The 17,918-nt window shown below is 36.2% G+C and overlaps 1 protein-coding gene and 1 long non-coding RNA gene across 3 annotated transcripts in view; one reads left to right on the top strand and one right to left on the bottom strand.

Moving 5' to 3' along the window:
* LOC132434459 (uncharacterized) overlaps positions 1-17,918 on the top strand; it is a 191,560-nt gene that overhangs the window by 86,620 nt on the left and 87,022 nt on the right. The gene's annotated exons all lie outside the window — the stretch shown is intronic.
* Positions 9,810-17,918, bottom strand: part of PLPPR4 (phospholipid phosphatase related 4) — a 38,467-nt gene continuing 30,358 nt past the window's right edge. For both annotated transcript variants that reach the window (XM_060026129.1, XM_060026121.1), the window contains exons 6-7: positions 17,264-17,437; positions 9,810-13,903 (exon numbers count right to left, since the gene is read on the bottom strand). In XM_060026129.1, the coding sequence (XP_059882112.1) occupies positions 12,578-13,903; positions 17,264-17,437 (1,500 nt within the window). In that variant the 3' untranslated portion in view covers positions 9,810-12,577. The remainder of the gene's footprint in view (positions 13,904-17,263; positions 17,438-17,918) is intronic.

Here is a 17,918-nt window from a genome sequence, read left to right as displayed (position 1 = left end):
GCAGGACTCAGAAAACTCCTTTTCCCCTCTTCCACCATGTGAGGTTACAGGGAAAAGATAGCTATCTAGGAAGGGGGTTCTCACCAGACGTCAAGTTGGCCAGCACTTTTTTTCTTGGACTTTTCAGCCTCCAGAACTGTAAAAAATAATTTTCTGTTGTTTATAAACCAAATAATAATAATAATAACAATAATTTAGAAGTAGCCAGAAGAGGCCATTTAACAAGACTCTTTACTAAGTTTTGGAAAAACAAGAAGTTTCTTGAAGGCAATGATCCACTCTTATTCACATTTTTTTTTTTTTTTCTGTAGAGCCTAGTTTAGAATAGATCCTGGATAACATTTTTAAATTTTTTGAAACAAGGCTAAAGGCCTTTAAATGACTCAGGTCATAATATTTTCAGAGTCCTGTATAAACCACGTACAGTTCAATTTTGGGGACTTGAACTGGAATTTTTTCAAAATAGCATTATCTATTTTATGATTTTTAGAATTAATAATAATTTTTTAAAATTAATAATACATTTTAAAATTAATAATAAACCAATAATAATAAAATAATAAGGGTTATATTATCTACAGGCAGTCAGTCATGGGGCAAGCTCTGCACCTAAAGAGCCTGGGTTTGAGTCCTAACTTATGACATTGGGCAAGTTCTCAATCTTACAGTTCTTCAGTTTGCTCATCTGTAAAGTGGAAAGAATAACAGTGTCTACTCTATGAGGTTATCCTGAGGACTCAAGTACACTGCTACTGCAGGTGGTAGGCACCTGTTGAGTTGGTGCTGGAGTTCTGCACAGGTACAAAGAATGTCTGCTATCTGGTTTCTAGTTTGTCACAGCATTGAGCACAGCTTGTGACAGCAACAGCAACACTTGCAGTGCCTCTTAAAGCAGTTGTGCTGGAGCCTGCGTGGCCCTGAGTCCCATTGTTTTGACAGGAGGAGAGGAAAGGAGCCACTTTGGTTCCACATTGAGGTGGCAGCAGTGGCTTCAGGGGCTGGGAAAGCAACTCCTTCCTGGTGCAGAATGGAGTTTGCACTGTGTTCTCCCCTAACTGTTCATTTATACAGTGACTAATATTAGTGTAAATAAACCAACAGTGCTTTATGGCTGGATCTTATATTTCTTAAAGTCCTGCTCTAAATGCCATTTTCTTTGTTATTATAAAAATGTATTTATTTAATATTTGAGCAGTAGATTTATTATGATTTTAATAAATATCAAGTAGCTTATTCATTGTAATTTCAATTACTCTACTGAGATAGTCTAGTTACATGACACAAATGACACTCCTATCTCCTGGTGGCAGCCAGCTGAATTACAGGTAGAAATACTCAAGCATTGAACGTGCCTTGTCAAGCCACAGATACACTTGAACTGTTCACTGAAACCATTTACTTGACTATATCACAACTCATTGGATTTACAGCCTCAACTATTTATAATGAGGAAGTTAAAATGTAAAGGGGATAGCAGGGCAGATAAATTAGGAGTTTGGAATTAACATATACACACTACTGTATATAGAATAGATAAACAACAAGGACCTACTGTATAGCACAGAGAACTATATTTAACATATTATATTAACCAATAATGGTAAAGAATCTGAAAAAGAATATATATATATATATATATATATATATAAAAATATATAGAAACTGCATCACTTTGTTGTACACCTGAAACTAACACAACATTGTAAATTAACTATACTTCAATTTAAAAAATGGGTAAAAAACCCACAAAGTATCTCCAAATAAAAATCTAAGCTCATTCAAAAAGAAGTAAGTTTCTTAACAAACAAACCCTAAATTATTCTCTATTTATATTCATGTTATTTATTAGTCTGTGGTTTTAAAAGAAATTGTACATGTATCATCCATTTTATTCTCAAAATTCATATTCAACTATCAAGAATAATTACAAGGCATACCAAAAGGCAACAAACACAATTTGAAGAGACAGAGCAAGCATCAAAACCAGGCATGGCAGGAATGTTAGAAATAACAGAATGAAAAGAAAGGCCACAGACTGGGAGAAAATATTTGCAAAAGACTCATCTGATAAAGAACCATTATCCAAATTATACAAAAACCACTTAAAACTCAACAATAAGAATACAAACCAACTGATTGGAAAATAGGCCAAAGACCTTAACAGATAGCTCATCAGAGAAGATATACAGGTGGTAAACAAACATATAAAAATATGCTCCACATCATGTGCCAGCAGTGAAATGCAAATTAAAACAACAAAGAGACACCACCACACACCTATTAGAATGGCCAAAATCTAGAACAGCAGCAATACCAAATGCTGTCTAGGATGTGGAGTAACAGGGATTCTTATACATTGCTGAGGAGAATGCAACATGGTGCAATCACTGTGAAAGACAGTTTGGCAGTTCCTTACAGAACTAAACCCACTCTTACCATGTGATTCAGCAATCACACTCCTCAGTATTTATTCAAAGGATTTAAAAACTAATGTCCACACAAAAACCTGCACATGGGTGCTTATAGCAGTTTGTACACAATTACCAATACTTGGAAACAACCAGATATCTTTCAGTCGATGAATAGATAAATCAACTGTGGTATCCAGACAATAGAATATCATTCAGCTTTGAGAATAAATGAGCTATCCAGCATGAAGAGACATGGAGGAAATTTAAATGCATATTACTAAGTGAAAGAAGCTGATCTAAAAGGCTACATATGGTATGATTCGAATTATATGATATTCTGGAAAAGGTGAAACGAGACAGTTAGATCAGTGGGTGAGCATTTCACAATATATACAAATATCAAATCATTATATTGTACACTTGAAACTAATATGTTATATGTCAATTCTATGGCAATGAAAAATACAAAACCAAACCAAATCAAGAAAAGATCCGTGGTTTCCAGGAGTTGGGGAAGGGGGAGAGCAGGATGAATAGGTGGAGTACCCTTCTATAATGGTGGATACATGTCATTATACATTATACATTGTGTAAACCCATAGACTATACATCACCAAGAGTGAACCCTAATGTACACTATGGACTCTGTGTGATAATGATGCGCCAGTGTAAGCTCATCTATCGTAACAACTGTACTGCTCTACTGGGGGGTCATTGATAATAGAGAGGCTATGCATATGTTGGGGGGCAGGGAGTATGTGTAATATCCCTGTACCTTCTGCTCAATATTGCTGTGAAACTAAAACTTCTGTAAAAAAAATAGTTTAATTTTTTAAAATCTGGGAATATTTGTTTAAGATAACAGGGCAGTAAAGATGTCTCTGCACAGTCTTTCAACAAAGGGTAGTTTCCTGAAGAAAACTGATTTTAACTTGAGGCTTAATCAGAAAGGGACCGGCCTGGGACGCATGTAAAGGTTTAGGGTTTTTTTGTTTTTGTTTTTTGTTTTTTAGAGGGGGACTAGATATCCAGGAGGACAGAAAGAAACATGATAAACTGAAGATTAGTGAAGACTAAACCAAGCAAAATATTGTCATAAAGATTAATGAACACTTGTTCTTGAATATCAAGAAATAAACAATTCTCTGAGAAGAGATATAAAAACTCAAAGAGTCATAAGAAAACATAAGAGAATGAAAACAGATAGCGGTGTTTAGGAAAGAAAGGAAGGATAACAGAAATATTCACTTTCTAAAGAGACACACAGAGAGAGAAAGAGAGAGATTGATTCAATAGTTAACTGGTGAAAGAATCAATTGTCCTATGTGCAACTTATTCTGATTCTCAAAGGGTCCAAATTTAAATTTCTTGGTGGAACTTAGGCAAAGTCCTTGCCACACTGTTCCCAGAACCTCTCTTCCTAGGACCTCATTCTAACACTTAGACAGAACTTAAGAAAAGATAAATGGAATAGGCTGAAACTGGCCCCTGTCGGTAGGAAATGAGAGATTTGCTAAAGGAGATTAGAAAAAAGAAAAGGTGTTTCAATAATAAAGAAATTGAGGCAGAGTGAGAAACTGAGGCAATCAATCATGGACCTTTATGAAGAGTTTAACTTCCTAGATTTTTTTTCTTTAATTATAGGAAATTAATTTTTAGCACAAATTGTTAATATTTTTTCCTCCTATGTTTATATTGATAATTCCCTATGATTACTTGGTTACATCAGTATAGACTCACATGTATAGTAGTGTGGAGAACAAAAGAATGGAGCAGTAACAAGAATTTTGCCTTTCCTCATTCTTCCTCCCATTAAACCTAAGTGAAAAGAACAGTATTGTATTAAGCCACCATGTCTAATCGTCCTTGGTGGTGACAAGAAGAGAAGCAAGAACGTAACAGCACAGCAGGCTGAGCAGCAGCTGGGGGATGGAAAACTCAAGACATGATCTGAGATAACCATCAGCCTTTATTTCCTAAAAATACTAGGACATGACTCTTAAAAAGGATGACAAAAATGACGGTTGGTGTACACATTTATAATCTTAATTCTCACAACAAAGCATTTTAAAATAAATTTATAATTTAAAAAATAATAAATGCAGAGTTCCCAGGAAGGGTGGAAGAGTTGCTCAAGGTCACAGAATTGTTGAGTGATTGAGCCAGGACTCTACTCAGTGCTCTCCACTTCTAAAATGTGTTTCCTCTTCACTACTCGTGGCAGTACCATGATGAATGGTAAGGGAAAAGAATGGATTAAGTCACAGTTTAGATATATATTTTTTTCTTTAGCCATAGTAGTGGGGGAGGATAGTTTGCTCTTATTAAGATGGAGAAATAAATTTGGGAATATAAATCAGAAAATGTATTTTGAGAATGTTAAATCTGAGATAATTATAGATATTTAAGTAGACATATCAATCAAGTAGGCAGTTGTATATTTGGTTCTAGAGTTCTAGGGAGAGATGAGGACTAGAGATAAAGAAGTCAAAAAATAATGCCCAAGATTAAGAACTAATATATTGCCACACAGTGTTTTAAGTGCTTTGCCTATATTTATTCATTTAATCTCCGTAACAATGCTAAATTATTATCCTTATTATATAGAAAAGAAAACGGCGGCACACAGTAGGTAGAGCTGGAATTTGAATACTTGTCAGCCTGACCCCAAAGACTCTTTCACTACTCCATAATTCTGAAAATAATTGTGATATCCTAGTGGCAGATTGGGTGACAATACGAGACCAGTGGACATGCCAGATCTAAATAAATCATTGATACTCTAGTCCCTGGACTCTAATATCTAATTTTGAATTTGAAAAATACCTTGAATGCTGACTACAAAGAGGGCTTTCTACCTTTTTTCTTTTAATGATAGAGTAAGTATTCTTTATTGGCACTTGCCTCTACGGAGATTACTGTGGAGGTGGGAACGTTTGAACAAACAACTTTTGCAAAATCGTATCTATTGTGAGGAGACAGCTTGTTCCAAGAAATCTGGCTTAACAACATGTCAACATTTTTAAAAGATGCTTCAAATAAGAAAAAAGAGAAAAATATAGATAAATTTGGCTTCAAAGTCATGAAGAGATTTCTGAGAACTATGGGACTTCAGGGAACAATTAAATGGACAACCATTTTTTCTCTTCCAAACACCCTCATATATTTTCCTTTGTATAATATATTCTATTTACTTATTTTCATAATTTTTCTACACATAGTAGGTAGAACATACTGTATTCATTCAATTATTCTTATATTTATTGATCACCTATTGTGTTAGGTGCTACTTATAAAGAGCTTACAATTTAGTGTGTAGTAAATATTCAATGCCTTGTTAATTAAGGTGATTAATTGTACAAACTATATAATTGTGAAAACATTGACCGTGCAAAACACAGATCTACAAATATTCTCAAAAGGGAGAGATGGCTTAGCCTTTTTGAAAAATGTACCAACTCTGGTATCATAATGTTTCATTCATTCATTCATTTCAAATGTTTATTGAGTGTCTAACCTATGTGGCAGGTGATGTGCTAAATGTTAGGGATTACAAAATGAACAGAAGATAGTTGTTTCCCTCTCTCAGTGCCCTCCTGACCTCTACCAGTAGTGTGACTTTGAGTATATCACTTCTCATGTGTTTTACTTTTCTCATGTGTAAAACATAGATAATTATAGTGATTATACCTAAAAGGATGAGTGATATCTCAAGTCCCTTCTAGCTCTAAAGTTGTATAAGGGAAGATTGAGATTTAGTCTTGAAGGGCAAAAGAGATTTAAAAAGCAGTGCAAAGACTCTCTGGAAGGAGAGTTAAAAATAAACCATATGCACACAGGCAAACACACACACAAATGAAGAAGTGAAGCCTGTTGCACCAATAGGTTTGTATGGAGAAGTAGTGGCCTATAAAGGTCTGTAGGTTGTACTGTGAAGAGTCTTGAAGCTGTATGACAGAGACTGATCATTCTCATCTAGGAGCCATTCTCATCCTTTTCCATCTAGTTAGAGAAGACACAGACTTTTAGCTGGTAATAAGGCCTTTCAGCTAGAGACTAACTACATCTTCCAGACATTTTTGCAGCAAGATGATCTAGTTTGCTCCAATTGGGTAGATTATACATGACAGATACAACTTCAGTGTCATCTTCTTAAAGAGAAAGCTGCTTATCCTTGACTCCCTCCTTCCCACCGCCAATCCTGCTGGGAAATCATGACAACTAGAGAAACTTTGGAAGCCATGAGTTACAGAGGGAAAAGCTACTTCTCCAACTACTGGCTGCTCATATCTGTATTATATGGAATGGAATCATACAGGGTGTAATCTTTTGGCTTTTTCATTCAGCATAATTCCCTGGAAATTCATTCAAGTTGTGTGTATCAATAGTTCATTTCTTTTTATTGCTGAGTAGTGGTCCATGGTATGGTTGTATAACAGTTTATTTAACCATTCACCCAAGGAAGGACATCTAGATTATTTCCAGTTTTTGGCTATTATTAATAAAACTGAGATGAATACATAGGTGCCATTTTTCTTATGGACATAAATTTTTATTTCTGTGGGATAAATGCCCAAGAGTGCAATTCCTGGGTAATGTAAGTGTATCTTTAGTTTTTTTTTTTTTTTTTTTAAGAAATTGCCAAACTATTTTCCAGAGTGGTTATACCATTTTACATTCCCACCAGGAATGTGTAAGTGATGCAATTTCTCCACATTCTTGTTAACATTTGGTATTATCATTATTTTTTTAATTTTAGTCATTCTTATAAGTATGTAGTAATATCTCATTATGACTTTAATTTGTATTTCTCAAATGGCTAATAATGTTGAACATCTATTTGTGTGCTTATTTACTATCTGCATATCCTTTTTGAAATGTCTGTTCATGCCTTTGCCCATTTTTTTATTTTTACTGTTTTTCTCTTTTAGTCTTTACTGTTTACCGTGTTACTGATTTTTTACTGTTGAGTTTTGAGGATTTTTTTTAATGTATTCTAGACTTGACTTTCAAAAAACAGCACATAAAGGGAAAAGATAAATTGGACCTCATCAAAATTTTAAAACTTTGCTCTTTCGAAGACCCTGTTAAAAGGTTGAACAGATAAACTACAGACTGGAAAAAAACATTTGCAGACACTGTATCCAACCAAACACTAGCAGCTAGTCTTTGTTCTATATCCTACAGATTTTCTCCTGTGTTTTTCACTAAAAATTTTATATTTCTACATTTTACATTTAGGTCCTTGACTCATTTTGAGTTTATTTTTTTAATACCTCTTTTTATACTTCCAGAAATATCTGTGATTGTTTAATTTAGACACAGAATAGGAAAGATTGGGCTGGGGGTGGAGTGAATTAGTTTTCCTAATACTCAAAGATGACATATCTTCATATCTTTTCTCAGAAGGCTATCACAGGCTAGAAGGTACAAACCACACAATGGAGGGTAGGGGGGAAGTTCCTACTATAGAGAATATCTAGCTTGTTTTCTATAAGGTAGTAGCCGGGTACAAAGTGTATGGAGGTGATTAAGAGGGAGATTTTATATTAATACAATTTTCATATTTTTTTCTTCAAACTTATTCACCTACTTGTCAATTGTACTATTTTTAAAAGCTAACATTAGAGTTTAGATGTATTTTTCTCATAGGCAATGGCTGAGAATCTTAAGGTAGGGGGAATAAAGGAGATAAAATGGGCACTCAACAAGTTTGTTAAATAGAATTGGTGGCAGAACTATAGTTTTGTTCAGTTTGCCCCTCTTTATCATTGACAATAGTGCACAAACACTAGCAATGAGGGACTTTCATTGACCATTGTATGGTCAGTGAAATGGAAGTCATTTCTGTATCAGAGGACTCATCTAGACATTTTTTTTTTTTGCAATTAGGAAGCATGGTCACTGGGAATTTCCTATAATTGGGTCTTACCTATAATATCACATACTATTACTGAAATCTATACTTCCTTCAACCTGCAGCATTTGACCCTAGAGTGTTTTAGAAGCTTTCTACAGAATAAAGACCGGAGACATATTTAATAAGCAGGGGAAATGAAATATCCAGTCACAACAGACCATTACCCATTTTCCAGGCCACATTTTCCTTTTAGATTAAGCCATTTCAATTCCTTTTGGTTTCCTTCAATTATTTTAACTAAATTACTCTCTGAATCATTCATAAATTTCCGTATTCCATTTGAACTGCAATATGAAATGACCCATATATATCAAGTAAAGACTTGACCTGTAAAAGGCAGAAAAGATATTGCTCTAATGATAGTTTCTTATGTATATAACCCAGAATCCACTCACCTGATACATCATGAGAAAGGTACTAGGATCAGGGGTACCTGTATATAAATCACCTATTTTGATATATTATGTAGTAAAATGGTTGATGTAGGCTTTTAGCAACCCCATTGGCTTGCTTATATAAACTTTGTGGTCAAAGATGATAATACTTGTTAGTCATTTTAGACCAGCAAGTTATTTCCTATTTTCTTGTCAGTTTTTGCTCTCTGGATAAAATACATAATAGTAATACATAGAAAGAACATTAGGATATCCTTTAGAAAAGATAATATAGCTGAATGTCCCCTTTCCAGAGATGAAAAATTCAAAACCCAGAGAGGCTTAATATTATATTTCAGCCGTTATAAGATACACATCAATTTTTCACATGTTAATGTTTCTAAAACAAGTATGTTTTCTATAATCAGTAGCATCTTACAATGGCTCTTGGCCGGGTGGCTATCATGGTGTAGTTGCATGGTATGCATGAATTTGGTTGCTGTTGGCACTTGCAAGAACTTGGTGGCATCACTGGACAACTGTAACTTCATGTTTTAGTGAACCAGCCACTTAAGGATAATTTGATTAAATCATAAGTCCTGGCTGTGGTCTAAAAACTTGTGTGTTAATACCTTCTAGGGAGGTGGACAAAGTATTAGCAGTATAACTCATATAACAGGTGTTAATGGCTTGGAAAACAATCCTGGAATTAATAATAAAGCATTCTTTTTAAGAGAAGCTGACTCAGAGGGTAATAATGCACATCAACTACTCTTAGTAAAAAATTGATTGAGAACAATTGACCCTGACTTTTTCATATTTTCTTTTTCAATACTCTATAACATTGATATATGAAAAACCTATGTCTAAAAAATCTAAAAGAGCTTCTTTATGAGCATAAAATCAAAATTCTAAAAGATAAGGAAACATTATATCATAGTTTGAGAAGCTTTTCCTTCTTAGTACAATACTCTTTCTTCTAAATAATTATGAATATAATCAGTCTGAGTCATTCTTATTTCTTCAGCTGTTTTCCTATAAGTCAAGTTATTATCCATTCATACTCCATCTGAAGTAAAAGATCAAAATGCTCCAATTTTGATGAAGAAATCTAATCTTTATTTCTATAATGTTAGCACAATATACTCACACAATAGCTCTGATCTGTACTTAACAAAATACATTATAGCACTTTACAAACTTTATCAGTTTGGAAAACATTGCATAACATTTTATTAAACACAATACTTTATATATATATATCATATATATTTTCATAATTTTATTTACTTTAAAAAGATAATTAACTCTCTTTATTCAGTACTTGATTTTATCAATAAAGCACAGCCTAACAAAGGAAGAAGTGCTCTCATTAGCAAATAAGATAAATAGAACACTAAGAAGAGATAACACCTGTTAGTCTCATTTATTTTAAATTAAGGTACCAGTGGAATGTAAACAATTTTTTTTGTAATTTTTTTATACAAAAGATGTGTTATCAAATATACATGCAGAGGTCTGAGTTCTAGTGACTATCATTATATTTCCTTAACAGTGTGGTACAATTTAAGTCATTAAAAACTGTAGCCTTTGGCACTTTGAGTAGAAAACGAATATATCAATATTTATGTAAAGAAAAAAAAAACTTCGATGACTAGAGAAGTACTTTAAAATCTTCTGTTAAGAAATAGGAAAGATTAGGAAATATCATACTGCACCTGAAATGCTGCAGCTTTTTTTTTTCCTTCAGAGCACTAAAACCAGTCCCCCTTCCTCTCTATAAATTGGCAAAAGCCAGTAGGAGTGTCATAATGGTGGTGGTAGTGGTTAAGAAATGGGGAAGGCAACATTGTACTCTCACTCCCCTCTCTGAGATGGAAATTGCCAGAAGGGGTATAGTTGAATCTGTATTTTATTGCCAGAGTTTTCAATTCTGCTGGTTTCAGCTAAATCCCTAATGCTTTAGGAGGTTGGTTACTCTACAAATCTCTGCCCTTTTCCGGTAGAAGTTGATAAGAATGTGGTACTACTCATCTCTAAACAATTACTTCTGTTCTCACTGAAAATTAAACTGAGATCAGATCAACCAGCATTGTTGTTACCTTTTGTCCCCTTGGCAATCATCAAATGCACATTAGAATTCTTCAGAAATAGTGTAAAAAGGTTTAATACTATGGGCTTCCCTGGTGGCGCAGTGGTTGAGAGTCCGCCTGCCGATGCAAGGGACACGGGTTCGTGCCCCGGTCCGGGAAGATCCCACATGCCGCAGAGCGGCTAGGCCCGTGAGCCATGGCCATTGAGCCTGCACGTCCGGAGCCTGTGCTCCGCAACAGGAGAGGCCACAACAGTGAGAGTCCCACATTCCGCAAAAAAAAAAAAAAAAAAAGGTTTAATACTAAATTACAGGAACCAAATATTTCTTCATACTTAAAATAAAATTTTAACTTGGAAAACACTTCAAAATGTTTTGTTTTTATCTTCTTATTGATAATATTGGTTTTGTTTGATTTAAGTTGAAGGCTTCATTCAGGATAGGTAGCAAAAACTGTCATTTGTATGTTGAGCACAAAAACTGTGCCTATCTAGATATTTTGAAGAAATACATTCTTAACGTATACTGTGATTTTCTTCTTAACAATTTACATCTTTTTCAGATTCTCCCTGTTGGTATCCAATTAACAAAAATACTTTAGAGAAGACAGTAAAACCCAACTACTGTGGCTCTAATTTACTGGTTATTAGGATATAAAAAAAAGTTAATAATCTGGAACAAACAAAATTTTTGGATTACTTAAGATAGCAACTTAAGCCAGTTGGCTGGAAACATCTAAAGTTAGACATGACCAACACTGCTGTCAATGTAACCCGCAATGTCGAGTTTTGGTTCATATTCCTTCTTTATAAATTCACAGCAGTATATTTTGCTCAAAGAATGTCAACTGTTATTTTTGCTTTAAAAATAGAACAACATATCTATAACATAAAAAATTTAAATCGATAAAGGAGAAGGCATAAAATGCAAAATATGATCACAATTTCAAAAGACTCTCTAAAACAGTATTTTTTAAATTATTCAAATTTACTCACTAAAAACAGATTTTTCATTAGCAGTAACTATATTTAAATAAAAAGTAAGCAGCAAAAAGCTATGCAGAAAAGTATTCTCTTTCACTGAAAATATCCCTATCAATTTTTGTTGTTGAAGAAAGCATAATTTTGAAGAAATGCACAAAACCTTTTCGGTTTTTTTTGACTGTGACAGAGCCACTACAGAGAAGCCGCAGGGTGTCCTATTCTAACACAAAGAAGCCAACATCTTCTTAATACAGTAGCATTTCTTTGACAAGGAGTTGCACATCACTATTTCACAGCTAAATAGAATTTGAGAGTTTACATGGTATACGTACTATAATGATCAGCACCACCCGTATTGAGCTCTCGGTGCAGATTCTGCAAAATGAATATATAATACTGCATGGCCTCTGCTATAGGGAAAACATGTGTTCTGGATTCCCACAGCTAATTATAAAGAAAGATCCCTAAAGTTGGCACATTCAGGAAGTACAATAGTATACATTGAAGGAAACCACTTTCTTTTGATACTACCCTCTGCAAACCATTTGAGTTTGAAGGTAGGTCTTAAGAAGAGTCTTCACATTATCACATTAGTTAGGTTCTTGCATTGTGCTTTTCCCTCCCCTTGATGTGAAGTCTACAAGCTTGGGTAGAGTAGTTCTCAAGAGTCACTGAGTTCCGGGCTGATGGTGTATAATCTAGTTTGGTGAGAAGGTTCTTGATTCGCTGGAACAGAGCACTGGTAGAATCTACACGTGGTCTTTTGGGGGTGGCCCAAATGATTGAATGGCCATCCCTCAATCCTTATATGCCCGTGTTGGGGAGGTTCCTTTGTAGAAGATATTCCTAGTGTTTTCGGGGCTGCTGCTTCTTTCAGGAATTAAGATGATGTTGCCCTTTCTCCGCAGGGTGGAGTCGCGGGAAGAAGAAATGGACAGGGTCTCTGAACCAATTTCGCTGCCCTCTACTGGGGTGACGCGGATGGTGGTGATTCCATGGTGGTGATGCTCGTGGTTATCAATGTTGCTTCTCTTTCGATCTCCAGAACCATAACTGTCTTTCAGGGACTCACAGCTTTCGGAGTCCCTGTTGAGATCGTTGAGTTCATAAGTTTGGCGAAGGTTGCCCTTTTCAGGGGCTTTCCATTTCCAGGAGCCACTGCCTTCGCCTTCGGTGGACGGGATCTGTATGACGGGCCTGTTGTTCTCCGGGTGAGCCTCAACCCTCACGATCCCACTGGGTTCGTGGTCTGTCAAGGTTTTGTAGCGGATGGAGCCAGTGCAGGAGACCGTACTGCCTTCGGTGTTCTTGGGGCTGCTTTGGAGGACGCCCTGCTGCTTGGACATGGCTATGACTTGCATGATTCGAGGCTGGCTGTTGCTTCTATTACAGGCCACGGTCTTCTCCGCAGCTTTCAGCCACTTGGCCCGAGCGGAGCTGCTTTTGGGGGAGGTGCTTATGTTTTCCTGCGTCTCCTCAGGGATGTGCACTAACTGTGAGGACCCGGGGCGGGACTGAATGGACACTCTTGGTCCCCCAGGCATACTGTTGTTACACCCGGGGACGGTGCCAGGCTGGATCTTGAGGTACTGATTGCCGGGACCATGGTGGTCTCCATTGACCCCCACCCTCGACGGCTCCGAGCTTGACCTCATTTCAATGGATCTCGGTGGTGACTGTCCAGGCTCGGTCTCCATAACCTGCAGGGACAACTTACGACTTTCATTCTTATTCTTCCACTGGGTGAGGAGCTGCTTGGATCTAGCAGAATCCATAGAGGCATGAATGGTGGCGTTTCTTCTCACAGGGTCTTCCACGGATGGGGTGTTGGCTCTAGGCAAGGTATTGCTGAAGGTAACCATGTTTTCCTTCCCCATGGGGCTCCGTGGAGTGATGATTTCTACATCAGCATTTGCCCTTTTGAGGTTTGTCAATGAGCTAGCATCTCTATGGTTTCGGTTGAGGATGCCTTCTGTGTGAGCAATTCCGTCACTACTGCTACCATTTTTAGCAGATAAAACTCGGCTGGGGTCTTGATTGAGGTCTGTCAGAGACCTGAGGGCTTCTCTGTGCTGAAACATACTCTCTTCGCTAGGCAGAAAATTCCCCACAGCATACAGACCCTAATGTTGGAAGAAACAATAAATATCATGCATTAGAAGACATGGTTACTGGGAGTTTGCCTTGGAGGATGTACTGAGGCACATAAATAAGTGTGTGTTCTCTATAAACCATTGACTAATACAAATAACCAAAACCTAAAGGTACAATTACTCAGGAAATAGTTTGTAAGTTATATCATAAATCACTGAACTAACTGTTCAGAACTATGGAGTCCATTACTTTTTTTTTTTTTTTTTTTTTTTGCGGTACATGGGCCTCTCACTGTTGTGGCCTCTCCCGTTGAGGAGCACAGGCTCCGGACGTGCAGGCTCAATGGCCATGGCTCACGGGCCTAGCCGCTCTGCGGCATGTGGGATCTTCCCGGACCGGGGCACGAACCCGTGTCCCCTGCATCGGCAGGCGGACTCTCAACCACTGCGCCACCAGGGAAGCCCCATTACTTTTTATTATTAATTGGATTTTCTCTCCTTTCTCCATCCCACTGGGATGTTTTTGACAATCTTGTCCTCTGTTTTGAGAAGAGAAGTCAGGCAACGAGAGAAATCAGGGCATTCTTCCCCTTTTCAAAGGAATTCATGTTTCTGGATTTATGAACCACTTGTTGAGTGACTCCTCAAATGGCTTAACTGATTTATTTTGTCTACCATTTTCAGTCATACCTCATGATGGAAAGCAGAACAGATGTGGAAATACAGAACAATGAATCATTCATAAAACATGATATCAGATTTTGTAGTGGGGCCAGAGACACATATTTTCACAACTCACATGGAGCACAGCCCTCTGTTCAACATTTTCCAGAATGTTCTTGGAAGAGAGGGCAGAAACTGTCACTAGATTGGGGCATTCATGTTCTTTCCTGATTTAAACCTGGTCTTAAATTTTGAAAGCAATATTTGATCAACTCAGTACTATTACAGTAAATTTGAACCAAACTTTATTTAATCTTGTCTTCATACTCAGGTCGTCGATTTTTTGTTTGTTTCAGATCTGGGGGATAAAAATCTGAAAAAAGGCTAAAGTTCAGCTTCAGAAATTTTAGGCTTTTGACACATAGATGCTCTAATTCCTGCTGGATTTTTAGTTTTTGAGATGTTTAGTTTAGAGATAAGAGCCAGCAGCAAATACCTATTTGCAAGCTAATTTCAATAGAAGGTAGCCACTGTCTGCTTTTCAAATCAAATGGAAGGAATTTCACGGATTTGACATTTTATAGAGTGCCTAAAAATGAACAACAGCATTGGCTTAGAACTGATAAATTTACAGTTTCAGGGCAGAATGTAAACAGGAATGGAATAAAGTCAAGCTTCTGCCTCTCCAAGTACTTTAATTCCTGTTTAAAATCTTCTTCTAAATAATACCTATCTACGCTCATACTGCCAGAGTTTCCAGGATGAACAGTCCCTCCCTAATGTTCCATTAATAATTACTGTATAGCACAGGGAACCCTACTCAGTACTCTGTGATGACCTAAATGGGAAAAAATCTAAAAAAGAGTGGATATATGTATATATATGACTGATTCACTTTGCTGTACAGCAAGAAACTAACACAACATTGTAAAGCAACTATACTCCAATAAAAATTAGTTTAAAAATGATTGTATTTAAATTCATTAAGTCTAGGACCATCCTCCACTAGACTGTACATAACCTCTGCTTATATTGTTCAAAATTCAAAGCCCAGCACTGGGCTTAATAAATATAGCTGTTTAATCCTTCTTATGATATGAGGCAGATAGTTATTATCCTCATTTTATAGGTGAAGAAAACTTGGCCAAATAGCAGGAGAATTGAGATTCAAGCCCAAACCCTTGGGACTCCAGGAAACCATGAAAATTTACAAAAGCAATACATGAACTGGAGAGAAACAGTTCTCAGTCATACTCTGTAACACCCGTTGCCAATGAATACTCCTGTGGGCAACACAGGCTTATGCACAATTCCTGACACACTAACTTTCATTTGATGGCTTTCTCCTCCACTGAAGAAAGTATATGAGGCAGTATGAGATTTGACTATGCTAGTATATAAAAATGAAAAAAAAAATCAGTGCTCACTTCAGTACATTTACTATTTTTTGTAAGCATTTTCTCATAATGCCTTTCACAAGTACACCAAGACCACAAGATTTAGAATGGTTCTAATAGACAGTTAATTTTTATTTCTCTGTAGATCCTCTTAGTTTCTTTCATTATTGCCTTTTTTCTTCTGCAGGTGGCTTGCATATTGGTGCTTCCCTGACTCCTTTTGTTCTTAGGACCTGGCAATTTTATATACCGCCATAACTATAATGGTACTTCCACCGATAATGTCCATGATTCCCAAATCTATTCTCCACCACTCATTGCTACTTTAAGCTCCAGACCCAACTATTCAACTGCCTGTTGATCCTTAAATTGAGTTTGTCCACCTCCTTTCTCTCCACCAATTTGCTTCCTCTATCATTTACCAGGTCAGCTAATGAAGTCACCATCTGCCAGTCTTTCAAGCTAGAAACCTGGCCATTATCTCTCATTCCTTCTGTTCCCTCACCCTCCACTTAGACTTGCTCATTCACATGTCCATCTTTTTGCATATGCAGTTTCTTCAGCTTGGATGCCCTCCTTTCTTTACCCTAAGAAACTCTCATTTTTTAAAAACCGTATCACTTCTATAAAGACTTCCCTAACTTCCTTGGGTAGTTTGCTATCCTCAGAGCTCTTTGTTCATACCCTAATACATCATTTAACATGTTGTAATCATTTATACTTTTATTAATCTTTGCACTGAAACTCATAAAAGATGTACCTTATTTATTAGTGTTCCGACGCTCAGTATAGTACCTGGCACGGATCAGATATTGAATAAATGTAAAATGAATGAATGAATGCATGAATGAATGAATGAAGTAGACAATCTCAGTTTCCTTATGTTGAGGATATTCTTGAAGGAAGATCGGGCTTGAAAATAGAGTACTGCTAAAGAATTCAATATTAGTTGGATCATAGTTATATCCAGATGCTACATTTGTGCTGTTGGGCAAAGTATATAATTTTCCATTAAACTTTCACTTACCTTACTTTCCTTATCTATAAAATTATACTAGTAATAGTAGCCCCTGACTTTTGTTTTTGGTGGGAGGGGTAAGGGTAAAATGCAATAATCTTTCTAAAATCACAGTTTCTGGCCCATGGTAAGAGTTTAGTAAATTATTTTACTGAAAGTGGGATATATGTTTTGGCTTAGAATGGAGATGCAGTCAGAGATTTTCTCATAGATATAAACTATATGGCAAGTAAATCATTACAGTGCAAAACAAATTTTCTGCATGTTTTCCATTTTAAACTGTGCTTTATTGAATAGTAATAAATTATTTACCAAGTATAGAGCAATTCCTCCTCCTATTAAAAAGCCACAATAGACATCAACTGGGTGGTTCTTATACTGAGTTATCCGTGTTAGCCCACAGATGATTCCACAGATGATAAAGGTGAAGACCAAGAGAGGTTTCAGAAGCTTAGAGGAATCCGTTAGCGTGGAATTGAAGTACATCTTTAAAATGAAAGAACTGGGTTAAGTATGTAAGAAAGGTCATTTTACTATTCAATTATAATCAAATAAAAAGGTAAACTCAAAAGTCTGATACACGTGACATCAATTTTACTGTTCCATTCCCCCTGCTATGGCTATATTCTATACCTGAAAAAAAGGAAATACATGACAAAATTCATCAAATAAATAACAGATCTCTCATATAATTACACAAAAGTCTGGAAAAAAATTGAAGCCGCAGAATTATCCAGTTAACTGGTTAGTCTCCATGTTATTTGTCACGTAATTTCAATCCATTTTTTTCACATAAGATCTAGTGGACTATTAATCAGATATGGTGACAATTCATTGTATAGCATTTATCAACACTGACTTAGAACTCACTGTTACAAAAAAACCGAAACAAAAATGTGTGGGGTGTGTGTGTGTGTGTGTGTGTGTGTGTGTGTGTGTACTTAACACAATTCTTTCAATTTATAAC

The sequence above is a fragment of the Delphinus delphis genome, chromosome 1, assembly GCF_949987515.2.
Source record: "Delphinus delphis chromosome 1, mDelDel1.2, whole genome shotgun sequence".
NCBI classification, from domain to species: domain Eukaryota; kingdom Metazoa; phylum Chordata; class Mammalia; order Artiodactyla; family Delphinidae; genus Delphinus; species Delphinus delphis.
This window is presented reverse-complemented; position numbering and strand designations above follow the sequence as displayed.